Source organism: Thunnus albacares, chromosome 13, assembly GCF_914725855.1.
Source record: "Thunnus albacares chromosome 13, fThuAlb1.1, whole genome shotgun sequence".
In the NCBI taxonomy this organism is placed as follows: Eukaryota; Metazoa; Chordata; class Actinopteri; order Scombriformes; family Scombridae; genus Thunnus; species Thunnus albacares.
The window spans coordinates 22678031-22705790 of NC_058118.1; the positions used below are offsets into that span (position 1 = coordinate 22678031).

The following is a 27760-nucleotide window of genomic DNA, read 5'->3' on the forward strand; positions in this document are numbered from 1 at the left end:
TCATTTTCAGGATCATAAAACATTTTCTTTATTACACAAAAAGGAAATGTACACATTTAATTATTAACAGTGCATTCTGGGGACATTTAAAATAAAAGCAGCTTTTGACACAACAAGCACAAATAAGAGAAAAAAGGTTAATAAACAGTGAGAAAGTCTGGCTGCTGTTTCCACACCTTTATCAACTAAAAGAGAGGAAATGTCGAGAGCTCAACATGTTTCATCAACTTCACTCTGATGGATGATTGAAGTTTGACTCGACATGTCTTGGTGAAGTCTGTATGTTGCTTTCACCACAAGATCAGACCAAGTTTCTCTTTTAACAACCAAACAAGATGTCTTTCCTCCTTGAATCCAGCCAGTAAAGCCATGAGCCTTCAGGCACATGTTCAGCTCACTGTACACTGGTAACAATGCAGCTCATCACTATGCGGCAAGCTCCAAAAACTTTATGTACCAAGATATTTACAATGTAAACTAATGACTGTAGAAGTGTACAATAATGTTATGTCTTTGATCCAAAAACTAAGCAGCCTTTATAATAAAATATTGCTCAATGAAGAGAAATGGAAAGGATCCACTTACAAAGTGCAGAAAAGTATGTCACGTTGCATTTTGCAGTTCTGTTCAAGCTTATTAGTTAAAACACAAAGTCGATGTGACATTTTGGAACATTTTTCCACTCAGACTCTGTGTTTTCTCCCAATAATTTGTGACATTTTGCTGCAGCCTTTGACTTGTGTTTGCTGTGTTTGGGGGGAGAACTGAGGTGGAAAATAATATATCCATGAAGAAAAGCCAGCGGAGCAGTGAGCTCCTCTTGTACAGCCTTCAGCAAAGAGCACGTTACATAATTACACTGATTGTTAAACCTATGCTGTCAAGTTCTCTGAAAATTAAAAAGAAACTTCAATGCACCTCAGTTTCGACTTTAAAGGGTTAGTTCACCCAAATTACAAAAAGAACATTTCTCACTTGCTTCTAGTGGTTTCTAACTAAGCAGATAGTTTTTGGTTTGTTTGTCCAGGTTTGTAGATATCCGTCACTGAGGTCTCTGCCTGCATCCCAATACAATGAAGCAAAATGGAATTTCATTTATGGCGCTCAGAGCATCAAAAAGCAAACAGTAACAAGTCTTTACAGCAACAGTGTCCCTGTTAATCTAAATAATAAGGACTATTTCTTCAACAGAATGTAGTTCCATTAAAAACTGCTGACAGTGAGATCTGCGGATTGTCCAGAAGAACATGGACACTGTTTCTGGAAAGTGATGATTTCAAATGTCAAAACTAAATGCTTGTCATCTCCGATGTATCGGAGTGGAGGCAGAAATCTCAGAGACAGATCATAGAAAACAGCTGCTGTGACATCACTGATTACAGCCAGAAGATCTGTAGAGATCAATGCTGTTTGATTTAGTGTTGACCGGATGATGTAAAGGACCAAACCATTGTTTTAGCCTCCTTTACTAAATTAATATTTTTTCCCACTTTCCATGCGGCCATTTGTTTCCATTCATGTAAGTGCTTTCAGTACATTAAGAAATTTAACATGAAATTAGTTTAGTTTCAGTGATCCATCACAGTGAGCATCCTGTCAGCTTTTACTGCTGTCAAAGTTACATTTTTGCATTTAGTTGCATGGACTGACCAAAAAAACCCTCAAAACTTAGACAACAACAAAAGCAGACATGGTATACACTGTGACAGACTACTGAAAGCAAACAAAAGCAGTTCTGCAGTTTTATTTTTAATAGCAGAGAAATAACTGGAAACTAGTAGCTGTCATTTAAATAACAGTTCAGTCTAAATACTAGATCTAGTCATTATTTCCACTTACTTTGGTTGGATCGATAAACAGTAGTGAACCCTTTAAATGTCAGCTTTCTAACAAGATACTGCAGGGTAACAGTCAATGCTATAATAATGGCTGACTTTTCCATTGTGTAGTGCATTAACTGAAGTGCAGCAGCTCTCAGTCGATCTATTCTTGCATTAGTGGCCCGAGCCGGCGATGTCCGAGCAGATGTACTCCATCGGCTGTGGAAGCAAGAACACCTGCTCGGACATCGTTATGGAGTCAGATGTGCAGCATGCTTCAAAGTTTCAGCCCACAGACATCAGAGTGCAGCAGCAGTTTTATAATCTACGTGATCCAGTGTTCCTTTAGCCTTTTCAAATGTCAAAGACAGACAGAAATTGTGGTTCCTGCTGTGACTGTTATTAAAAGTGAAGACATTTACATAAATTACCAGGAAAGATAATTGGGCAGTAAAGGTTCAGTTCACCTAAGAAAAAAAAAAAGAAGCATCGAATTCATGCAGCCGACAAGCTGCAAACTGAATGTTTTAGGAGTGAAGAAAGTCTTTTTTAGCACCGACGGGAAACGCAGGGACATGGCTGAAAGAAGCTGAGTGGGAGTCGAGACCGAAACTCAGACAGACTGAAGTGAACATCAACAGCAAGCTGTTATAAAACACTGAGCTCTTATAGACAACATGTACAGTGTGACAGCATATCCTGTTGACTTGTCAGCCTTACAAAAGCGTTTACAAAGTGAGAAAGTAGCAGATTTGTGCTGAAAGTTAATTAAAGTGACTAAATGCCCTGTAGTCCAGGTGAATTGTAATGGTTCATATATATCTAGAGTTTTTATGCCCTCAACATTTTCAGAGATTCAGTCATTGCACAAACGGCTGTGGCAGCCATGTTTTCCTCTGAAATGTATTTACTGAACTGACCGTGAAAGAAGGTAAACTATGTATATCCCTATATGTTGAGTGTGGAGAGAAACGTAACAAATAGAAATATGCTAAAAGTCAAGTTTTCCAAGTTAAATTGAAATGTTGGTTCTTAAAAAGGGGCAGTTTCATTGTGTTCACACAATGTTTAAGACACTGATATAATGTGGTCATGTGAACAGTCAATATTTTCTTTACCGCCACCTCCCTCAACATTTGTGTCATGATCCAAGTCTGAAAATATTCAGGACACCAGAGGAAACGTTTCTGTTTCTGTACGAGCATTGTCTTCATTTCAAGTTTATGCGTAACAAGCAGTTTCTACTCTACAGATCTGTGTAACTAGCATGTGTGTGTTGTCTCCGGCCGTTATTGCGTCGCCGTGGGGCCGATGAGGACAAAGCAGCGGGGTTGTCAGGTCTGACGGGCTCAGAGGAAATCACCTGTCAGCGGGCAGGCTCATGTCATCAGACAGAAGCTGCTCACCTGGAAGGAGGAGGAGGACATGACTCAACTGTAGTGATTTTCCCTCATTATCTACACACATACTGAACTGTGTGGACAGCTGAGCATGTTGTGAGGTGATGGACACAATAAAAACACCTGGACAAGACTGATTTATTAGCATCATTTTACCTCTTTAGGTACTGTAGAAGTAACCCACCGACATGATTTTTTCAGTTATTAGAAGACAAATTGTTGACTGTATTTTCAGTTAAAGCAGCTTTAATCAATGTTTTTATAACAACAAAAGATCACATGATTACTTGTAAATAAAAAGGTGTCGCCAGTAGTTAGATGACGTCGGGTTGTGTCGTGGCAAAAGTTGAGTCTGGTTCAACTTTTTGCTGGACAACCGCTGCAGGTTTTTACTGAGCCATCTGTGGTGGCATCCCTGCTGCGTAAATGCCCTGCACTCATTCAAATGAATGGGAGGGCAGAGCTACTGTCAGTCTGAACTCCCCCTGAGTACTGCATTAATGTTTTACTTGATTCTGACCACCTGAGTGTTCTCCCTCATGATTTAAACATAACATTCCTTGACTTGATACAAACCTATCTGAACTACTTCTTTTGTCAACAATCAATTTATGTACTGTATTTCACCTGTGATATGTGTTGTCACACAACACGACAAACAAGCTTCAAGAAATGACAGAAATCCCGGTGCTGCCACAGTAGTGACGGCTTTATAATATAAGTTCATTACAAGTCACATTGTGCATGACGGGTCTGGTGCAATCTCGGTCACAGTCTGTGTTAAACTGTATGACATCAGTTTTGAGGCATTTCAGATTGTATGATGAATGCCTGATCAACCGTAGCACTATAATGTAAATAGACAAAAAAAGACAAAAAAAAGGATGCAAGCAGAAACATGCCATCAACTCCTGTTACCCATCTGCACCACTCTTGCATTTTAAAAATGTAGTAAAATAATAAACATGCTTTGGCCATGATGTTAGCACTTCTATGCATCAAAAAGCAAGTGTGAAGCTGGTTGTGGCCCAGGAAAAGAGGGAAACGTGAAGGCCAATTCAGCAAACCAAGTTTGAGCTAAATAGTTTTTTAGCAATAGCATTACGTTAGCTCACCAGTGTATTCAGTGTCATTTTATGTTTTAAAATGTTCTCATGTTGGTTGGTTTATAAATGTAGGTTGTAGCTGCAGTCACATTCTGGGATTTTAGTCCAAAATTTCTGACACTGTCAGAATTGTGACGCAGCTCGCCTTTGTTCACCCAAAACTCTAAATCAGCTGTCTATGGATCCAGGACCACCATTTTTTTTTAAATGACATTGTGTGTGTTGGTTACCTGTGCAAGGAGGAGTCTGGTTGTCATAGCGAGAGTTGTTGCTCTGCAGAGCCTCGTCCTCGGTGTCGCTGTCACTGCTCGTTGCTGCCACCAGGACAGATGGTGACTGGTCTATAAACAGGACAAGACAAGACGAGACCATCAGACCTGCGCAAACATTCCTTCGTGGAAATATACAGCTATTTCAAGTTTTGGAATAAAACAGATTTTGAATCAAAGTATCTTTTGTTTATCACAACAGGATTCAAACCCCCTGAGGGCAGAGTGGGCTCAGGATTGTTTTCCAGATTCCTCTTTTGGATTGATGTCAACAGTCATCAAGAAAAATTCAGTAATGGTGGAACAAAACATTTACTGCGTCTTGTTCTCTCCTATTCACACACATACAAAACATTTTTACAATTTTCTAAGCAGCAGAGATTTCTTCCTTAGGAGGCTAATGCTGCACATAATACACAAACAGGAAAACACACAAACTCCTGAGGGTGTCAGATAGAACGTAAACTGACCTTCATTTGAATGTGTCTGTGCAGAGGATCCCTCCAGCAAGGACTGATGGGAGTTTCCTGAGCTTTCTGAATCACAGTCCAACATGGCTGCCCTGTGGGGGGAAGAAATAGAAAGGTTATGACACGAGAGTTTTCTGTTGTAGTTCGAGGAACGCAGCTGTCTGGTGTAGATACATTTTTCTGTGAATCAAGAGACGCACCCTAGGGTCCTACTGCCACAGTTCTTGCTGGTAGTGATGTAGCTTGGTCCCCCCAAGGTGAAGATGTCATCTCTGGGCCCTGAGGCTCCATACAGCTGCTGCTCCACAGAGTACTGCTGCTTGGAGATGGACGCCTGCTCTGACGAGGAGCTGCCAAGAGACACAAGAGGGCCCTGGATGCCATCAGCCTTGAGCACCCCTGGAGCAGAGACAGAAGCAAAGTCACATGATGGAAAGACATGGGTCTTGTTCTGTTACTGCTGTTTTTTTAATTCAATCAAGATCGACATCACAAGGAGACTAAAAAGTTGGCAGTTGTTGTCGTTTCCAGATGCAGCAGGCAGCTGTTTTCAGCAAAAAAAAAAAAAAAATCTCAAAAAAAGATACTTGTATGCTACCTGCTCACCACCAAACAGCAGACAATGTTAGCAACTAACTAGTGAACACAGTCGAGCATTTTAGAGCTAAAGAACGAGATACTTTTCTCAGGAGCTGAAGGAGCCAAAAACCTGAGCTAAAAGGAGTCACTATCAGATCAGAAACATGAATCCAGACGAAGGATAATGTTAATTGTATGGATTTTTAAACAAGCAACTGTTTGCTAACTTAAATGGTAACATAAATACTGACCCTCTGTACCTCCAAGCCCCTCTTTAGGATGCAGACTGAGCTCCGTGGCGGCCTCTGCTCCTCTCAGGTCCTTCTCCATCTCCTCTGGACTCCTCCGCTTCACAACCTGAGAGCTGCTGCTATCCAGGACAGGAGACTTCCTGGCTGCACACAGAAAAAAAAAGACACACATACACAAATACAGTATGTAATTATCTCACAACCCAGGACCATATAACGGTGGAATTAAATGTCACAATCATTGGTTGTTGTGAGATGAAAATTTTTAAAAAAGATGATACTGACTCTGGTTGAGTCCTGTGAGCCTGATCTTTTGTACTGTCGTCTGAAAACAGTCATCAACGAGGTTTCAGCTTTTTTAGCTCAAGTTTATATTGAATTAAAATTATTTTTCTACCAGAGTATAAACTGGCCTTCAAAGCCACTCAAAACTGGAGTCTGGAAAACATCCACTGTGGACTAAGAACTGACTTTTCTTTCAAACCAATGATGGAAATGGTGTCAGGTTTGTTAGAGGTACAAAAATAACAAATACTGACCTTCAATTTTTCTTTGATAAAAGAGAAGAAGAAACATTTATTTTGGTTTCCACAGTAACATTTCCACCATCAGAGCCTAGTCATGTGAATTTTAATGTAAAATAGTTGCAGTCTTCGTCCATAGAAAGAAAGAAGATTATGAAACTTATGGAGGCTACCTCACATGGGGGTACCTACTGCAGGTAACAAGAGGATTTTCAGTTTGGGTGAAATTGTTTGTGTTCACCATTACTAGCATTGGCAGTGTAGCTGTGCTCACCAGGGCGGCAGGGCCTGGATCGGGCTGCAGCTGCTCTCCCCAGCAGGTCCAGCTCACTGGCCTTACAACAAGCTGACAGCTCTGGATCAGCGTGGTGAGAAGGCACATCCTCCACACTGAAGGCCCCTGATGGGCCAGGCCTGGGCTCTCCAGCCCCCCGAGCCTCCAGCACTTGACTCTTGACATCTGACATCTTGCTGCGGACCTCAGCCATCTGGGCCTTGAGGCGGATCAGGACCCCCGAGTCTGGAGCCGATCGTCGCACCACCTGAGGCCGCCGCTCTCGTTCTTTCCTGGAGTGAGGATTGGCTGGAAGAGACAAAAAACAGGAACGAGAAATGGAGGGAAATTGAGAACATTGTTTACTGTTTAGGCATTTAGCCTGGATACATACATATTTTTTCTGCATGATTTAACAGTAAGGAGGGTTTAAGTGTTTTGCTTGAAGACGTGTGGCTTTTAAAACTCAAATTACATCAAATGTCATAAAGTAAAGAAACCCATCAGTCGGTATTTAGTTATAAGATGGTCTCTCTAACCACGAACCATGCTGCCTCCTCGTTATAATCACCATCACATAAAACATAATTCTGTTTTTTCTACAGCTAATAAATTTGTGTAAAATTTAACATTTACTTCAATATGTCTTATAACTCTTTGTTTGGGTTTGAGTTTTTTCAAGTCTGTCTTAATATAATACATGCTAAAACAAAATGGAAATAAGTCTTTAGAGCTGCAATGATTAGTTGATTAATCAATCACCGAAAAGTCTGCAACTGTTTTGATAGTTCAATTGTTTAGGCCTTTTTTTTTTTTAAGGCAAAAATGCCAAAAATTTGATGGTTTCAGATTTGAGAGTTTGCTGCCTTTTCTTCTTACATTACAGAAAATGTAATATCTTTGGATTTTGGACTGTGTTTCAGACAAAATAAGACATTTGCTGATAACACACTGGACTCTAGGAAATTGTGACCTTTTTCACAGTTTTGATGTTTTATAGGCCAAAACGATCAATTGAAAAAAATATCAGAAGATTAAATCGACAATTAAAATAATCATAAGTTGCAGCCCTATAGGTCTATTCTCCCAGACTGAGACTACACTGTAAGAGACGAAGGACAAAATCCAAAGCCCTTGTTCCAGTTCAACAGAAACTAATATGAAGCTTAAGCAGTCTAAGTTAACTAAATCAAGTCATATCTTCTAAAATCATGGTCTGATTAGTACGAAATTCACTCTTTATTTCCTCGGCATGATGTTCCCTGCATTTTCTCTCTAACGTGATGGTTAAGGTGAAAAAAAGAAATGAGAAACCTCCGTCAGCTGTTGCTTCTGTCGCACTGTGATCATCCTAAAGGGATATTTTATTTTTATTTTGAGTGTTCTGAGTTTAGCTGGAGTGACTCGGTGTGTTTACAGACCTTGGCTGTGCAGGAGAGATACAGGAGGCCGAGGCTGAAGGCCCCACAGAGACTCCACGCTGCTGCGCTCCTTCAGATCCAGCAGCTGGATCAGGATGACGGGGTCGATCTCCAGGAGGCTGTTGCTCCCTGGACCAACAGCACCACCAGCAGCTGCTCCGCTACCGCCGGCGCTACGGCCAGCGGCAGCACTGCGATGTAACGAACGCACTGTGGAGCTGGATCCACCTGCAGATCAGGCAGAAGAGAGAGTTCAGATCAGTTATTTCTTTGTCATTTTATTCTTAGTCACTGTATATGCTGCTTTTAGTGGTACAACTACATTTTTTGAGCTGTATCACATGTTTTTAGTGACTATTTATGCCCCATTAATAATTATATACATGGAGAGATATAGTGTGGGTATTTGTTATTAATATTTATATTGTTGTTCATTTATTGTTGATGATTTTTTGTTCCCTTTTGCTTTGAATTTTATCACACTATTGTTCTTCTGCATTATGATGTAATGTTTACTTGTGGACTCCAGGAAGAGTAGTCGCTAATTGGCAGTGGCTGAAGAATCACAGTAGGGCTGCAACTAACGATTATTTTCATTTAGTCTATAAAATGTCAGAAAATAGTGAAAAATGCCAATTATAATTTCTTAGAGTCCATAGAGACGTCCTCGAATGTCTTGTTTTGTCTCATTAACAGTTCAAAATCCAAGGAAATTGAGTTTGCTATCATGACTAAAATGATTGTTAGATTTTCAAAATAGTTGCTGATTAATTTCTACCAATGGACTAATCGATTAATCAACTAATCGTTACCAATCTATTAATCCTTGGTCAAAGCATCTCTGAAAACAAATCAAACAAGATGTTGGAGGTGAAGACGGTGTTGAAATGGCTGATGTCTCATTAATATTGTGATATTGTGTTTCAGCCTGTAGCTTCACAGTTCATCAATCATAACGTCTAATAGATTATATATAATACAGATACAGACACTGATACAGAGCAGCTCTCTGGATATTTTAGTGGTGCACTCTCTCTACAACTGATGTCACTCATATCTCTGTTGAACAAAAGGTTTCATGTTTCTTTTTCTACCACAACCTCCCCTCATCTTTTACTCCTACTTTTCAGAAGTGGAACATTTTCCATGAAAACTGATGTGCACATACACACACACACAATGTTGTTGCTTTTTAATGGTAACGACATGGTGCTGATATCCTCGGTCAAAAATAAGTGATTTAAACTGAAACATGTGATACAGATTTATACTGACGTGATTTAAGATTTGTTTATTTTTGTATAATTTCTTTAAATCGATTTTCTGTTTGCAGATCTTAATTCTTTTGGGTTTTAAATCCACTAATAGTGAATTTTAAGCATTCAAGAATCTTTAAGCACAACAGAAATATTTATTTAATTTACAATGTGATATAATGTTTATCGATGTCAACTGAAAACACAAAAGGACTGAAATAAAACTTCATCTTTTGGCTGGCGGGATAATTTTCTGTTAATGTTTTCCAGACTAAAATTCTTTATTAAAAGCTTTCATGATTTCAACTGCCTTTGCAAGGTTAAACTATTTTTTTTTTTTTTTTTTTTTTTTTTTTTTAAATTGCATCAAAACAAAACACACAAGTCACTACACTGTGAAAGAATAAAACGAAATGTTTATCAACATGCATTTTCATATTATGCTCACTGGGTTTGGAAAATCTTACAAAATAAACTTCATCTGAAAACGCTGCCTTCATATCAGGCATTCAAGCTTCACATTAAAAAATGTTTCATGTGTAATTTAATTGTTTTAAATAGTCAAGTTTTATCACGCTCATATTTCTCAGATCCTGTTTTGTTGTGTTGTGTTTTTATGTAACTTTGTGACACCTATTTTACGCTGCCTTTTGGCCAGGTCTCCCTTGTAAAAGAAAGATGGAAAAAAAAAAAACAACCCAAAAAACAAAATTTTGCTCAGCTTGACTCTGATATCTAACAGAGTGAACACGCAGCCCCCCACACATGTACATACTGACACCAAGTGTTTCTATATCAGCACCCTGCGAGGGGCACAGTGCACCAACCATGACTCATCCTCTTCATGCCTTTCAACACCAACACAGTCAAACACACCGAGGGAGCTGCTCTGAGACCCACCATCATATCACCGTGTTCTCGCTTGTGCAGGTGTCCAACAACACAAATAGACGTGATTCTGTAAAATCTCGAGTAGTGGCTGAGGCTTTTATTTAGCTCGACTGAAGAGAGAACGACGCCTTTATCTGAGGCAGGCAGTTAAATATTTGATGTTTCCAGTTTTACAAATGTGAGGATTTGTTGCTTTTCCTTGGCTGTTGGTCGGGAGGGAAAAAAAGTTATTTGAAGACATCACATTGAGCTCTGAGAAACTGTGATGGACATTTTTTATTTCTGGTTTTATAGAACAAATGATTTACTGATTAATCAAAAAAAGATAATCAGCAGATTAAACAGTAATGAAAATAATTGTTAGTTTCAGCCCTACTGCTGTTCATTGTTAAAACAAACTCAAATTAAAACACTTCCAGCAGTTCAGGGAAATAAATCCCCTCAACTCCCTGAAAGATTTTATTTTAAAACCTGAAGAGTTTCTACCAGTTGGTTTGGGTGCCAACACAGTGGCAGGACGAACACCATCCAAACGGGGTAAACTCTCCCAAAAATGCTTCTAAATCCAAACATGTTATGTGTCGAGTACAGAAACACAAAATGGTAGAAAAACCGTTTCCGTTAAAATGGAAGTGGACTACAGGTTCATCTTGAATCTGAGAATCCATGAAAAAAAAGATTTACGCTTTCATGCGTCACGTTTCAGGATTAATGAGCCAAAATGTACATTAATCAACACTGATGGCACAAAAAGTTATTACTATTATAGTATTATAGTCCTTGTACTCTTGTTCTCATACAGGTATGTGCAGTCGCTGCATGATCATTAATTTAACGCTGGCAGACAAGGACGAGAGCAGGTGACAGAATTTATGTCACACAGACTGTTTTGATTATGTGGACTCATCATCATCATCATCATAATTTGAGCTTCATTGAGTTTCATTTCTCAGCCCACACATAAACTTTCTACCAAGCTGCACTGAAATCTGTTTGAGCTACAGTATCTGCTAGCAAACAAACAGACAGATCTCCTCTGCAGAGGTCAGCAAGAGAACCTCCTACACAACACGTGGCAGAATTTTCAATTGTGAGATTTGCAGAATAAATTTGCAGAATAAATTTCTGAATATTAGTGCATGAATTTTACCTGTAGCTCCAGCCAGATCATCAGGAAGCTCTCCTTCTTCTGTCTCCAGGTTCCCAATGAAGTCTACATCATTCTCTCCCGACCTGTGCAAACATCCAGCAAACAAAAAGTAACGTGTCTGGTAATTATGTACAGTGGAAAATTATTTTTCATTGCAGGTACTGTAGGTAGGTATGAAGCCTCATATTTCTGCACAGAATTATTTTGTCCCCCATCTCTAACAAAGTAATTGAATTAGGAAAGGATCATTTGGAGAGGAGGAATGATTACAGCCACCAGTGACTCTTTCAAGGTACATACTGTATTGGCATCCATCCTTTAATCCATGGGACAAACTACTAGAAACTTAGTGTCAAGGCCTCAGTATGCTTCAGAAAAAGTGCTTGTTGGCTTGTTTAACACCAACTAAAGCTCCCTTTCCAGCAGCAGAATCAGAAAGGGGGAACATCTGGCCAACAGCCTCTTAACACAGTGATGTGGAGGCCTGAAAGTAGGCTTGAAATTCTCTCTTTTATTCTTCACACAACTACTTGTTTCAAGCACTTTTTATGTGTGTTCAATACCATGAATGTCCTCAAGGAGAGACTGTTAAGTGTGCGTTGTTATCGACATTTGTACAATAAATCACCTTGAGAATACAAAGACACGTAAACTTGCCTTAGAGTGTCTTTATTCGGATACTGTATACTGGATCTCCAACAATATTTTACATTAGGAGAGGAATGTGAGGAATTCTACTCACATGGTTTCTTCATCTATGTCATTCTCCTCGGTGTTGCTGGTGGCGGTGGAGCTCCCTGAGGTGCTGCTGCCGTCCAGCGGGTTCACCTCCTCCTCTGTTAGGCAGTCCACCTCCAAGTCTCCATCAGACAGCTCCTGATCAACACAGAGACATGATCATGATCACACCACGCTCGTGCTTTGTAGCATTTCGTTTGGAGTTCAGTTTAAATATCCCGACAGTTAACTTGGATAGGGGCGTCTCAAGTTAATCCACAGGATGAGGGTCAGGGCAAATCAAGACTTTTTAAATAAAAATCATCAATGTCAGCCAAAAGTAAGATTAAATTGTTCATATATCCCATAAAAAGATCCCATTTCACTCAATTTAAAACATTGGAACTACTTCTCAACAGTTTTGGAAGTGATTGAACCAAGAACAGCTTGAACAAATAAACAGCAGCCGACAGTTTCAAACCACTGAGCTCAAAGCAAAACAATAAATATGAAACAACAGAAAAGACTTGAACAGGATATCCTTAAGTTTACATAAATCAACAATAAGTTCTGTGAAACCTTTTTATTGCCCCTACAGAGGAATAGTTTATGTTTCCCCCTCTTGCTTGCTCCATATGCACCAAGAATCAATAAGCTGTTGGTGCAGTTAAGTTAGAGAACACCTAATGAAATATTTCCATCCTTACATTAGAGTCGTCGTGTTGGGTCCTCTCCTCTTCTTCGCCTTTTTTAGTGTTGATCAAGGTGGTCTGGATGTCGTCGTCGCTCTTCACTGAGCGAGGGTCTCTTTCGGAGGCTGTGGTGCCCGCAGCGAGCCTCAGGTCAGGCGGTGAGGAGCTGCGTGACGTCTGACGCCGAAACAGTTCGATGGCCAATCGCTGAAAGCAAAAATATGATTCAGTCGGGAAGATTGATATGTCTGTTACAGCTAGATGCAAGGTTATTCAGACAACTCAAACAGACTGATCAGACTATGTAATAATCTCATATTTTTTTAAATACATTCATTATTTTCCCTTTAAGACTGTTGTACTTGAATATAAAAAAACAATAAATAGAATAAATAGTAAAATAAAAAATAGGATTTTCATGTTCCAAACCAGAATATCAGGTGTGAATGCCTTTTAAGATGTTTTTTTTGCCTTTATTGGACAGTGGGCAGTGAAGAGGCAGACAGGGAACAAGGGGAGTGAGAGATGACTATGACATGCAACAAAGGTCCCTTACTGTAATCGAATCTGGGACGTTGTGGTTATGTGGCATGTGCAGTAACCTTTCGGTTACCAGGACGCTCCCTATTGCCTCAAACTTAATAAATACTGAAATAGCAACAGTGGAGACGATGAGTGTGAACCCACGCTCAGTGGTTCCAGGTCAAGAGATAATTTCTAACCAAAGAGCCACTGAAAAAAAAAAAACAGGATCCAAACTGTGCAATAAAAATCTAAATAAATCCTTCCTTCTCTCTGCATGTTTTCTGTCTCCTCCACCTCCTCTGTCTGCTTTACAAGGTACAATTGTGGCACTTTTTTGTCTAAAAAATGGCTGTGTTATGCAAAAACATACACAAAACTTTTTTCATAGTCAAATAAACAGACACACATAATTATGGATGTGTTGCCTTAAAAATGTTTTTGTGTTTTTTACCTTAATCATAAACCAAGTCTTGACTCTAAAACTGAATTATTTACATTATGGGGACAAAAAAACAAGTTCCCTTCAGTTGCCACTGTAAAAAGGACGGCGAGTCCCCAAAATGTGACTGTGAAAACAGATTTACATCAATGAAAAAAGGAGCGTCTGTACACTGATTCCAAACTACAATGTAGTTTGTACATTTAAATACATTTGTAGTTTGAATACATTTTGTAACTTGGAGTCAGTGTACAGGCGCTCCTTTTTTCATAGATGCTGCTTTTTGAATAAAACTGCACCTGTGTAATGTGTGTAATATCCGTAATACCTGGTGCACACACACATACACACACACACATTCACACAGTACCTCTTTCAGGTTGTTGATCTGCTGGATGTAGCCGCTCTGGGCCGACTCCAGCTGGCTGATGTACCAGTACTGGTCTCTACATTTCTGGAAGAAGGTGGGTGATCGAACCTGGTAGCTGTGCAGCACATGCATGAAAACAAATGACACTGTGTTACTCTATGACAACAGACTTGCTATACTGATGGTTTCTATCATATCTGTGTGTGTGTGTGTGTGTGTGTGTGAGCTCACCGGAGCACCAGTGTGTCAGTCTGCATGTTCAGGTAGCCCTCGCTGGCCAGAAGGTCCAGTCTGAAGAAGCGGTTGTAGCCCCAGCATTCTCCGACCTCAAAGTCAGAGGCAAACTCCCGAATTATGTTTTTGGTTGGGTCACTGGAGGCCTGATGGACCATCTCCACGCGGTACTCGTACCTGAACAGAACCAAGACAACATCATTACACAAGAAAAAACATGTGAGAGAGTGTCAAGAGATGGTGTCCAGGAGTTTCAGATGTTATTATATTTTTAAAAATAAAAAAAATGTATCATATTTTTACTAGATGTGGTTTGTTTTTGAATTTAAAAAATTGACTGACTCTGAGCTTCTGTACAAACTCTTCAAGTTGTCAAAGAATTTAAAATCGGATCATTTAACGGAAACTGAACTATGAAGAGAAAGGAGAAATACAGAAAGAATTTGGTAGAGAAAGGTGAAGCTAGACAGCCAGGGAGAAGATAGCGAACAAAGGAAAGATTTACTAAAACTTAAGAACATTAACATTAAGAAATAAACATACTTTGATGTTTCAGGGAGTCCAGCAGACAGTTCCAGGAACACAGACAGGTAGTTTCCACGAACCACACCGTTGCCATCCTGAGAAAACACATAACAAGCGTAACTAACACAGAGACATGGCCGCTGGTTTTTAAGAACCTGACTTTACTGAACTATAAACCAGCAGTGTTTATGTTAAGAAGTAGGATGGTTGTATGATCCCACACAGAGTTTCTTAGTTCCTTTGGGCACTAACAACAACAAAATAATTATTTGGTTTTCAACTGCATACACAGATTTTTTAATAATAGCATGAAATCAACAAATAAACAATGGATTCACATTAAATTAAGTATTATATTGACAACAGAAAATGTTGAAAAAACCCCCCATTGTAATCAATTCCTATCCAAGCCCTGATGCCTACAGTCAGACTGAGTGTTGCCTGAAACTTTTTTAACTGATACATTAAAATCACTTGTTTGAAATTAGATTATGGAAATAAATTGTGATCAAAAGATGAAAAGCAATGCACCATAATGTCGATGCTACAGTTCATTCTGAACAGTGTAGCCAGGTGTGTAAATTGAAAACATACAGCGGACGGAGAAAATGTTTCAAACTCACTGGGTAGACTTTGAGCCTCCAGCAGAGCCCAGATATCTGTAGAGGAGGGCTGTAGACCGGGTCGGCCCGCTGCCTCAGGGTGCTACAGACACACAAACACATACTTAAATCAGACCTGATCTACGTTGTACATTTCAAATGCACATCTTAAAATTTGTGTTATAAGAGAAGTGATGAAAGATGCAGCTAAAGCAGCAGATTTATCAGAATATCATCTCTAAAAGTAAAGGTTTGATTAAAAAAAACAACTAATTTTACACATTAAACAAGTGGGACTCCTTTAGATTTTAATCATATTTATATTTCAGCCACTGAGATTAAGTGTAGACGCCCCTGATATGTTTAATGAGCACTAGTTCATACGAATGTCATCTGACTACATCTGAGGCCAAAAGTGTTCATAGCTGTTCTGAACGGACGCACTCAAAGGCGAGGTGAAAAGTGCTCTGCTCTCCTTGAATAACAAACTCTACACCTTTCAACTTTAAACACTGTCAGCTAAATGTAAAGATATTGTTTAAAACTTCACATCATTTACTAAAAGACGCACACAGTTGATGAGAATGTAAATTGGACTGAAACCAAAGACAGGATTTACCTGAAGTTGACCAGAACAAAAGTGCTGGAGTCATATGCAGGAACCAGCTCACTGAAAACACACAGAGGAAGGGTGATTACACACAAAACACACTGATCAAAGGTTTAGTTATGCATTTTTGTCACTGTCAGGCTATTCTCCTCTGTAGAAGTCATCCATAGGTGTAATTAACTAAACAAGTTAAACACAACTGATTATTTGAAGCAGCACCCTTTCCATTTATCAAGCATTAGTTGCAGCTCTACATCAAAGACTAGGCAATAAATTGTTGTCAATTAATTGCCATAATTACCATTTTTATAGCCTAAATGATTAATCAGTTAATCAAAACAAATCTGAAAAAGAATAATCTGATAATGATATTTTATTACATCCCTGTTGGACCACAAGACATAACTTGACTTCTAAACCACTACTAAAGCTGAGCAGTTTACCTGGTGAAGTCTGGAGGGACAGGAGTGGTGACGAAGGACTGCATGGGTTTCCGATGGACCTGCTGGAACATTAGCAGGATCTCTGGGCTCTTGGAGATCAGTTCACTCTTACTACAGGAGTGAAGCTGTTCAACACACACAAAACAGCAAAAATAATCATGTTGTGGCTACAAACATGCAGCTAAAACACAGATGATGGCATGTTGTTTTTGACCTGAATACAGTAGCTGTGTGGATCTCATCCACTGAAGCCTGTTTAATATGAATCTTGATATGAAATTAACAATCCAGTGCAATTTAATTCTACAAAGATAATATAAGTTTTGATTTTGTTTACAAGATAATATTTAAAGGGGACAAATCATGCACATTTCCAGGTCTGCATTTTTATTCTGGGGCTCTACTAAAATATTGTTGCATTATTCAGTTAAAAAAGCTCCTTTTTTTCTCTTATACTGGACCCTTATGCAGCCCGTCAGTTCAGCCTCTGTCTGAAACAAGCCATTTTAGTTCCTGTCTCTTTAAGGCCCCCCTCCCGATGAGCCAGCTCTTTTCTGATTGGCCAGCTTCCAGAAGCTGCATCACGGCCAACTTCCTCCAGCTCTGGAGGCTACGTAAACAAATAGCAGTCAGATTTCACTTATTTTTCTTCATTCTTTACTTGAAATGGAAACTTCTTAAATATATCCGTACATGTTCGAACCCAAATCCAATCTGAACTACGCGAAGGACGACACAAACAACCCGAGGAACAACCTGAGCAACAAAGGTGACAGAATGAACGGCTGTTTGTGGGTATGAGTGAACGATCTGACGTCATTATGAGAAGGAAGTAGAAGTAATGACAAATAACTTTGCAAACAAAGTGTTGAGAGCAGGCTGAAGCCCTGGCTTTTGACTTGCAGGGAGCATTTTACATACATTCACATCAAGTTTTGGTACTTTGTTTAACAGACATCTGACATCATAACAGTATAACAATCACAAACTCATGTTATATCCCCTTTAAGACAATTTAATGCAATGAAACACAACAAACTACTGCCTTTAACAAATACCACACTGGTGCCACAGTTTTGATATTACACAACTAAAAAGCTGATATGAAGCACAGCTAAATGAATGGAAGCTTTGAGCTGCTGTAGACAACCAACCTGATGCTCCACCTCCTGCAGGAGAGACTCCAGCAGCTCCGTCTCCTGGGTCAAGGACGTCTTCTGGCCTGGTGGGGAGGAGAGCGTTTCTATTTTCAGTGCACTTGTGCTGAATGTCAGCCCTGATGGAGGCTGGTGAGTGTGAGTGGGCGGGTGTGTTTGTGGGCGCTGAGTGCATGCATTCACTCAGTCCAGATAAATATTTTATATGTGTTTTACCCGTAACTCTATCATGAGCTCTATAAAAAAAAGGAGCTCCTGGCTGCTTTCAGACGGCACTCTGAATACTTTGTGAGGTTTAGGTCTTGACCTTTAGACTCATTGTAGTGCCAGTTAGGAGGTCTGGCACCAACAAAGATTCATTTAAACTTAAAAGTAGGGTTAACTGTAAACTTAGCCTTTGATTTAAAATTGTGTTGCACCATTTAAAGTTAAATCCTGGTGTATATGTAGTAAGTGTGAAAATATTGACAAAAAGATGACCCCTAAATGCAACCATCCCTACATGTAGTGCACTTTTCAGCTTCCAGGAGTGTCTTAGAAACTCAGAATCAAAACAACTGCTGACTGACAGCAACGTGTCGAGGAGTCCTACCCATGAGGGTGATGAGTTTGTTTTTCAGCTGGTTGTCCAGACGAGCGATCATCATTTCCACAGCGTTTCGGATCTCTCTGACCCTCTCGTCCTTCGCTCCCCTGACAGCCTCCACATTCCTCTCCTGACACACACACACACACACACACACACAAACACACAAACACACAAACACACAAACACACAAACACACACACATTAGCTGACCAAGAGCCATTTCAATGTTCAACTTAATTTAACAGACAGCTCTTAACTGAAATACCAACATGTTAGCGCCATCTAGTGGATGTAAGCAACACACACAAAAAAAACCTTTTAAACACTTCTGTAAAAATATTTTTTAAACTAATTTATCACTAATCACTAATTCATCACTAATCACTAAACTAACCACTAACTTCTTGTGTTTTCTAGTCCTCTATTTAGTTTCTTGATGCCCAAATAAGTGAAGTGCTGGTTGTATAATTGTTTATCTCCAGGACTTAAACATATGCTTACATTATACAAATACATACATTATAAGCATAGTTAGAAATAACATTTGGATGTGACTCTTTTTCACATTTAATTCCTATTGCTCGTGCTGTGCGTAAAGCATTTTGCTGGATATTCACGCTGTAAGCAGACATGAATAATGTGAAACTTTATGGAGGGCTGGCTGATTGTTTGATGATTATGATGATTATTATTTAATGATTATTCTCTTTTTGCTCACACAAAAAGAGAACAAATCCACACTGAAATAAAAAAAAAAACTATTTTATTAGGTTCATCTGATGTGAGTTCTCCTCTATAACATACTGTAAAATTGTCTCTTTAACTGTGTTTCATCTTTTACTGGACTGATTTTATTTCCAAGTGCATAAGAAATTTCTGAAATGCTTAATATGTTACAGTAGACCAAGAAATATATCTAATATTTCTCTATATACATTTAACCCACTGCTTTTGTTGCCCGTTATTGCGCTGACATTCAACTGAGATGCATTTGAAGTGTTACAGAAATACTACCGCATCTGATCCAGTAAAATTGCGTGCATTACTTTAAAGATCCCTTCCAGACATGTTTTAAGATGTATATAAAATGCTCTACTTTGAATAATAATTTGAGCTTGATATGGTTTTTCCACAAATTTCTTTGTTCAAATTCTTAAAATGACATCTATCTATAAATATGTAAATATATTTCATTTCAAAAGTTTAACTGTTGGACTCATGATGTCTCCAGCTTCACTGTAAAGTCTATTCTAAGTGTTTGTGCACTGGAGGTTTCAATGTGAAAACAGCCTTCTAGTGTCAAACTCTGCACAAATATCATTCTGCTCAGTGAAGCTCAAACTCTCAGCTGCAGCAACAAGATGAAAAACATCTTTTTGAGTGGGGGGGGACTTTGAGGAAAGTTACTCTGGGTGTTTTCATATTATCATCTTATTAAAATGAATAATGAGTGAAGACAGGGCCTATATTTATTATTTTGCTACCTTCTTGTACTGAGGAAATTTAATGGAAACCTGCCCACAGGACAGTTTGGCCAGAGGGTGGTGCTACAGAAGAGCTCACAAAGTGTCAAAAATGTAAAAGTCTCATCCTGTGAGGAGAGTGAATAAATGTCATGATCATTGGTCTTTTAGATTTGTGTATTTCTAATGTAAAAGAGAAAATTTTGCCCTCATGATGAAAGTTTCACCAAGTTGTTGTAGAAAATGTAGAGCACAGTCTTATATGTCACTTGTGTATCTGATCTGAAGTCCTCACCACTTCCTGCACCAGACTGATAAGCTCCATGAGACGGCGACGGAGCTTGCCGACCTCCTCCTTCACCTTGGTCACATGCTGCTCGTAGATCTCCACCAGAGGCTTGAAGGTGTGGCCGCCATGCTGGAGACAGCGGAGAGGGGAATACATTCAGTCACATGGAGGAGCATTAAACTACTCTTCACTTCATTCAAAAGAGGTTATGTATATATTAAATTATTATCATTTAAATCAATTTTCATTACAGATGTCACCCTACTCATTTTTTACTTACACTACGTGGTAAGATGTTTATTATAGGTTTATTATGGGTGTTTCTGATGTATGAGGCTTTCATGTAAAAATATAAGATGTGAAAAGTTACCATGCCTCCCCACAGAGCACACTGGTGACAGATGCATTTCTTACAGGTCCAACAGAAAACACTCAGCTTCTCATGATGGTTTTCACATCTGCAGAGGAAAAATCCAACAACAGGAAACCAACATGTCACACAGAAAGAAAAAGCTTTCTAGAGTTTTTTGGGGTTTTTTTTTTAAACTTGTCATTACCTAAATTTTACTTCAGTGTGTCAATATCAATATATAAACTCACAAAGTTTACAAAGGCAGGACGCAGAGGTGGATGATAATGAATATGGTCAAAGAGGGGCAAGAGGAAGGAGGACATGTGGAGTGATAGAGGAGAAGCAGGAGGAAAACAAGCGGTGTGATGAACATTAGGGCTGGAATACCAGGACTTAGGATCATGGTATATCCTGGGAAGTTTTTGCCAAAATCTGCTCCCGTTACCCGGTAAAATTACATGTGGGAAATCAGGATTTTTATCATGTCATATCATTAATGCTAATGAGGTTTAATGCTTATAATACTAACTGTTGCAGATATATTCTGACCTTGAAATTCCATTATTACAGTAAAATAATCAGATAATCTTCCAACTTGCAGCTTACAGACTAGCTACATGTTCAAATTTAGTTTCCAGGGAGGCCAACTTTCATGCTTCAGGCACAGTACTGTATCTCACACCACCCAAACAAATCTCATGTCAAATATGAGGAAGCAACAAAGCCTCTCCTTCATGAATAAGATGTATATACACTTCCTCTGCACATGTCTAGATGGTAAATCTAGATTTGCAAAACTCTCACAAGCTGCTTCAGAATATTCTTGTCTCACTGTTTTAAGATGTGACAACACTAAAGTTAAGGTGCGGTTAGGTTTAGGCATAAAAACCACTTGGTTAGGGAAAGATCATGGTTTGGGTTAAAATCATCATTTTAAACGTGGTGAAGTCACTACTTCCTTACAAATCTGGTGAGAGTTTTTGCAAAGTCCATTAAAATGTGACTTTTGATGTGATTTAGTTTGTATCAGGCAGATAAATGGCTGAGTTGTTCATAAGTCACTGACTGTAATTCAGGGTTTCGCAGAAACATCAATCTGTTTGTAGCCCACAGCTGTTTGTATGTAGGATTCTGTCCTTTCATTAAAAAAAACTGCAGCCATTAATCAGTGGCAGGATCTGTGCATCTTCAAATTCAGATTTATACACAGAGGCACAGTATCAGTAACTTCATCAGAGCTGTTTGGATACTTTGGTTTTTAGCGGGAGATGAAATGATTAGTTGTGTTTTTCCATCTCAAAGATTGTGCACTTTTAAAGGGAACTGTTTTTCTACTACAGTAAGACATAAACTAACAAATAAAGAAAAAACATCAGAACATTGGAATAAATATCCTCTTTTAAATTAAATATCCACAAGTCTGTGGTTAAAATCAGATTTTATTCTTGGAGAGAAATCCCGGAAAGATTTTGATATATTCTCTGCAAGTAATAATTTTAAAATCAACCCTAATGAAGGTGGAGGACACGCAGTGAAGGAGTAGCAGGAGATGCTCACTTGTCCTTGTCGTTGTCCTCGTGCTTGGTGAGGCTGCAGAGCTGCAGGGTGTCCAGCTGCTGGGTGACCTCCTCCGCCCAGCGACAGTTGACCAACTCCCTCAGCTGCAGCGGAGCCCTGCGTGTTACAGTACACACACACACACACACACACACTTTAATACCTTACATATCACACAACTTATAACATAACAAATGTTAAATGAAACACACTCCCATCATTATACTAATACAAGTTTTCTAAACATTGTTTGCATTTCCTACTTTAACGCAGGCAGAAACAACAGGTGTGTGTTTGGTAGATTATAAAACATAACATGACACATTTAAATACACAAGTTGCAAATATGGCTTTTTCAAAATTAGTACACCCTATATGCACACAATCATGTTTTTTACAACCGTGTTTTATTTTTGTTTTACAAAATAAGCCAAACTTTTACAATGCATCAGTGTTTTGTTGTCTTAACTTCAAGAACTCTCCCTCAATAAAATACAAATGAAAAGAAAAATGCGACATAAGAAAAACAATTAAGTGCAAAGAATATGACCAATTATTTTGAGCTAACTTTAAATACTTTCAAAACTTGGAAGTATCAGTCGAGTTGATAATGAAAAAGCACACAGATAATTTACATGACAGCTTACAGAGATATACTACTGTCTTCTGAAACATCACCTGAAATTGTATCCTAACAGGTATCCAGCAGCCACATGTGCACTATGTCTACTACTACTGTCTCTCGTTTAAATCTACGCTACTAAGTTATGGAAAAAAGGATACAAGAAGGACTCCTCCCATCCAGCTAATCATCTTTTTTTTAACTTCCTTCCTTCTTTGAAAAAAGTATCACAACCAGAGCAGCCAGGTGCTGAAACAGCACTTATTCAGAAGCTGTTTGCCTCCTTAATTCCTTTACACCAGTAGTGTTGGTATTATTCTTGCCCACAGGACACTGGAGTGGTAAAAATCAGTTGTTATAATGTGGGACTGACAGCATCCCTATCAGAACACTGTTTTTTTAAATTAATGGTACCCTTTTTTTGTTTTACTATGGTCACTGTTTGTTTTTATCAGTGTGGTCATGCTATGCCCTGAGGTTTCTAGTTTGGTTTTATGTGAACTCACCAGAGCAAATTCCTATAAACTACATTGAAATGACAAGAAAGTATCATCATCTTGAAAGATGTGACTGAATGTGATGTGTCATGTGTTACACTGCTGTAAAAATAATTTGCCCCATCACATTTTCTTTGCACCGTTTGAACATTAACAGACAGCGTGGAGGGTTCAGATGTGTGTTAGTAGCAGTGACTTACCGACAGTGTGGACACTGGGCTCTCTGCTCCGTCAACCAGCGCTGTCAAACAAGAGATTCCAGTTTAATGATCACTGCATCTATATATATATATATAAATTATAATATTTTTCTTTTGTCAATAAACCCCATGAAAAAAACATTTTGTTAGTTGATTTTGAGTCGATCCTACATACACTCTTCTGCTGCCATGAATACCAACTAGACTATCAAATTTGAATAAATCCACAACTGAAAATAGTCCCAAACAAATGCTCTATTTATTATGTTTGGGCAACATTTGAAAGACGTGTGTTTATCAGGCAGTGAAAGTTCACTGAAAGGACATAACTGAGTCACAATATCGGAAATGTAGGACCCATTTAGTCCCTAGTATGAGCCTGACTCATACTAGGGTCAGGATATCTTGACATCCGCTGTTTTGATTTTGACCTGTCTGAATGCTTTTCACAAACCTCTATTATGTTGACTTTGGCTCCAATTGATTGACCCTCTTCACATTATCAGACTGCACTTGCAGGCAACTTTTGAAGCTTTCCTTTGACCTGAAAAAATAGCCTTGAATCTGGCTTGTTCTCCCAGAACTGACTGAGAAATGCAGACAATCAAGATGTTTGCACAATTAACCAATTTTGTGTCTTAAAACCAGAATTTGCAACTAATATCAGAATATAGAGCGGTGCAGTGAGGAGAACATTTTCTGGTCCCTGCCTGGTGTAAATAGACTTACTCGTATGCAGCTGAAGCAGCAGAGTTTGGAGCAGTGCGGGCAGAGACGAGCATCCCTCAGTTTCTCCATACAGATGAAGCAGCGAAACACCTCTGCGATGCTCTGCACAGGGACAGAGGATAGATGACAGTTTGAGACTAAAGTCAGCCTCAGAAATGACCACAGAGTTGAATCAACACCACTCAGACACAGTGTCAACAAACATAGGTTTCACAAAGGTAAAAAGGTTTACTGCAGAGCTGCTGTACTGATATGTTGGATTGTACATTTGTACTTAATAAACTGACTGCAAAGTAAAACAAGTAAAATAATGTTGATTGCATTTATCAAACCAAATGGCTTCTGTTATTGTGGGTGTTCAATGAAGACATTAGACAACCTGTAATCTGTATTCACATTATAGCAGAAAAAGGAGGTTCTTGTGCTTCATGTGCAGCTTTGCTAACTTTTGAAACTTCTATAACAAATCAGGATCTATTCTGCTTAGAGAGGATGTTCTCAATCTCTTGCTAACTTTACAGTCTGGTTTTGGATAGTAAGTATTTGATATTGGGGTTGAAAATGTCACCTCTCTCAGACATATGCATTCAGTACCTGTGCCACACAGGTACGGAGTACCACAGCACTCTTTCAGGCTCAATCATTCAGCTGTTGTCTCACCAAACTGACTCTGTTCTCAACACCTGATACACTGTCCTGAGCTGCTGTCCTAATATTGGTGCCAAACATGAGGGAGGTAAATGATGAAAAATGATCTGACATGTGTGATACGTACCTCAACACTCTGTTCATCCATTTCAGCCAGTTTGAGCGCTTGATCTCAGGAACAAATCAAAGAAGTCGTAGCCAGTGGTCTAAAAAGAAAAGTAACATTAAAACACGCTAAGCTCAAATATTCCAGGATGCACAACACAACTCTGATGTTAAATTCCATGACTTTCCATAACAAACCAGAGAGCTTCTCTGGCCTAAAACAGCTGCTCCTCCTATTGTTTTCTAGGCTATCATTAAGATGACAACACAATGCACATATTTCAAACTAATCCTCACTTTCACCTGCATTACAATGAGATGATCCCCTTGGAAACAATGAAAAAAGACTCATGAATTACACAATATAGCCTGACCAATGCGGGATTCTTGAGGCCAATAACAATGTTGATGTTTGAGAGTTTAAAAAACCTGATAATGACATATTGGATGATATTCATTTTCTTTAAAACACCCCATAACATAAATAAACATTTTCCTTGTGGTTCCCTTCATTTTAAACAATAGCAACCATGAAATGTACAGGGCAGGACATTTTAAAGTTGAAAACAAGCTTGTCACTACTCCCTGGTAGTGACGATAGAGTGGTGACACTGTTTCAGTACATATCTTTGACACCTCTGTTTTTCAATTTGTTGTCAATTATCGGCTGACACATCTGCTGATATCAGTATATCTGTAATGAGCTAATATTGAGTGATACTAGAGCTGCAACAATTAGTCATTTAAACGATCTGCCGATCAACAGAAGATTCATCTGCAACTCTTAATAATCAATTCATCATTTCAGTCCTTTTTTCCAAGCAAAAATGCCAAACATTTGATGATAACAGGTTATCAAATGTGAGAATTTGCTGCTTTTCTTGGTTTTACATGATGGTAAACTAAATATCATTGGGGTTTGGACTATGGATTGGACAAAAAAAAAAAGACATCTAAGGACATCACCTTAGGGTCTGGGAAACTGGGATGGACATTTTTCAGTTTTTTTTATGTTTTATAGACCAAACGATTGAATCGAGAAAACAATTCAGGATTAATCAGTAATAAAAATAACTGTTAGTTGCAGCCTTAGACAATTAATTAGTTGGTCTATATTACACAGATCAAGTTTCAAGTCTCTACAAGTTCGTATCATACAGAAATAAACTGAAACCAACGACTGCTGCTTATAGCATCACCTCTAAAAACTTCTCTTCAGTTTTAACTATGCTTATACTTGTTTTGGTTTTATTTTTTTGTGTGCTCCCCTTTGCTTTATTCTGTGGTCTACCTAAATTTTTCCAATTAGTCTCATTATTTTAGCAAAACAAGGTTCTGATACACAAATCTGCTTTCAGTTTTTGGACTTTTTCTCTGATCTTTGATTTTTGCTGAAATATTGGGTCATTTGAACATTTATTGAAATGAAACCATGTGAGAAGTTTAGAGGGAAAAATCACTGTTTGGTGGAGCTGAACAACTCATAGACATCTGAAATGTTACCCCAACTACACACTGCTTTTTGTAAGACATCAAAAGCCAAAAAGGTTGGAAACCACTGGTTTCATCTTTAACAATGTGTTGTATTTTAAAAGCTTGTTATATTATCCATTGTGTCAAATCCTCGTCTGAAAAGTAACTAAAGCTGCCAAATAAATGTAGTGGAGTAGAAAGTACAATATTTCCCTCTGAAATGTAGTGGAGTGGAAGTGTAAAGTAGCATCAAATAGAAAAACTCAAATAAAGTATAAGTACCTCAAAATTGTACTTAAGTAAAGTACTTGAGTAAATGTAACGTTACTTTCAACCACTGTTAGCATGCTTTGTTGTAAAAAAGGTACAACATTTGTATGTCCCTTCAAGAAAAGCACAGATAATGTTACATGAAAAGCTACTAAATACAGTTTTCCTTATCAAAAGGTCGTGTGTGCTTGTAGTCGATGGTAGCCGACATAGAAAGGCCGAGCATCAGCAGCCATACTGACAGCTAACATGTCCCGGAGCAGACATGACAGGAGCTTTATGTTTACTGGGAAAGAGCGATGACTCTGTCTATCAACACACATGCGCCGGATAAACAGGAGCAACGCAAACAAACTACAGTAAATATGTAGCTGTTATGTAGAGATGTGAGGCTAGCTAGCTGGCTTCACTCACCTCCCAGAGACTCGGCTTGGTCAGTCCCACCTGATAAACTGGAAAAAAGGGCTAAATTATCTACATTATATATCCTAGCACACAGCAGGCGTTATCTCCGCTTGTTTAGCTAGCGTCAAACATCAGAAAATGCCCCGTTTCAGCTGTATCAACGCGGAAAAACACTAAAACGATCCACAAGAGATGAGAAAATGCCCTGAATTGAAGATGTAGCGGCGGGTAGCGCTGTCTGTCCCCTAGCAATATCCAATCAAATGGCTGCTTTTCTTCTTCACTTCTCTTTTTATTGTGTCGCGTTTCTCACACAACTCAATGTGCGCATGCGCCACCTGCTGGTCAGAGTGTTCTATACAAATCCTGAGCTCCGACAAAACTATTTGTCTTCTTGATGAAAGCTGAAGTTTGGACTTTTTACAGGGGCGGATTTAGTGATTTGGGAGCCCCAGGCAAACTCTGTCTTGCTTTGTTTTCACCCTCTTTCTAACTGGGAATGTTGGTATTGGCAGTGGTAGAAGAAGTAAAACTTTTTTCTTAAGTAAAACTATTAATGCCGCACAGTAAAAACACTGTAAAAGTCCTGCATTTTTCATTTAAAAAGTGAAGAGTGAAAGAGAAGTATTGTTAGCACAATTTACTTAAATGTACTTCGCTTGTGTTCAAAGTGGAGCTTTTAATTCTTATGGAATGCTGGATAGTTTAATCAATAATAATGCATCATATTTTATTGGTATATTTTGTGAGTAAAATCTGAATCTGCAACATAACCAGTAACATTTAGCTGTCAGGTAGTGGTACAATGTTTTCCTCTGAAGTGGAGGTATACAGTT

At 38.8% G+C, this 27760-nt stretch overlaps 1 protein-coding gene across 2 annotated transcripts; it reads right to left on the reverse strand.

Annotated features, from left to right (window-relative positions):
* Positions 1 to 27167, reverse strand: trim37 (tripartite motif containing 37). 2 transcript variants are annotated; one of them, XM_044370526.1, is made up of 25 exons: positions 26934 to 27167; positions 24799 to 24877; positions 24024 to 24125; positions 23295 to 23335; positions 21976 to 22092; positions 20437 to 20524; positions 20073 to 20195; positions 18318 to 18441; positions 17723 to 17790; positions 16569 to 16693; positions 16135 to 16185; positions 15537 to 15618; positions 14932 to 15008; positions 14386 to 14565; positions 14155 to 14269; positions 12836 to 13027; positions 12154 to 12287; positions 11412 to 11494; positions 8115 to 8342; positions 6694 to 7002; positions 5896 to 6039; positions 5266 to 5464; positions 5066 to 5157; positions 4557 to 4667; positions 1 to 3226 (listed from the first exon to the last, which is right to left on the reverse strand). In XM_044370526.1, the coding sequence occupies exons 2-25, from the start codon at positions 24817 to 24819 to the stop codon at positions 3180 to 3182; spliced, it is 2853 nt and encodes a 950-aa protein (XP_044226461.1). In that variant the 5' UTR covers positions 24820 to 24877; positions 26934 to 27167; the 3' UTR covers positions 1 to 3179. The 2 variants fall into 2 exon arrangements, with proteins under 2 accessions (XP_044226461.1, XP_044226462.1); XM_044370527.1 differs by lacking the exons at positions 24024 to 24125; positions 24799 to 24877; positions 26934 to 27167 and adding an exon at positions 23749 to 23791.
* Positions 27168 to 27760: the final 593 nt, after the last annotated feature.

Coding starts and splice junctions, on each gene's coding strand:
- trim37 (XM_044370526.1), bottom strand. CDS start 24,819: ATGGATGAACAGAGTGTTGAG. Junction 23,336..24,023: donor GCTGCTTCAGCTGCATACGA/GTAAGTCTATTT, acceptor CTTGTTTGACAG/CGCTGGTTGACGGAGCAGAG. Junction 14,270..14,385: donor ACTGACACACTGGTGCTCCG/GTGAGCTCACAC, acceptor TGTGCTGCACAG/CTACCAGGTTCGATCACCCA.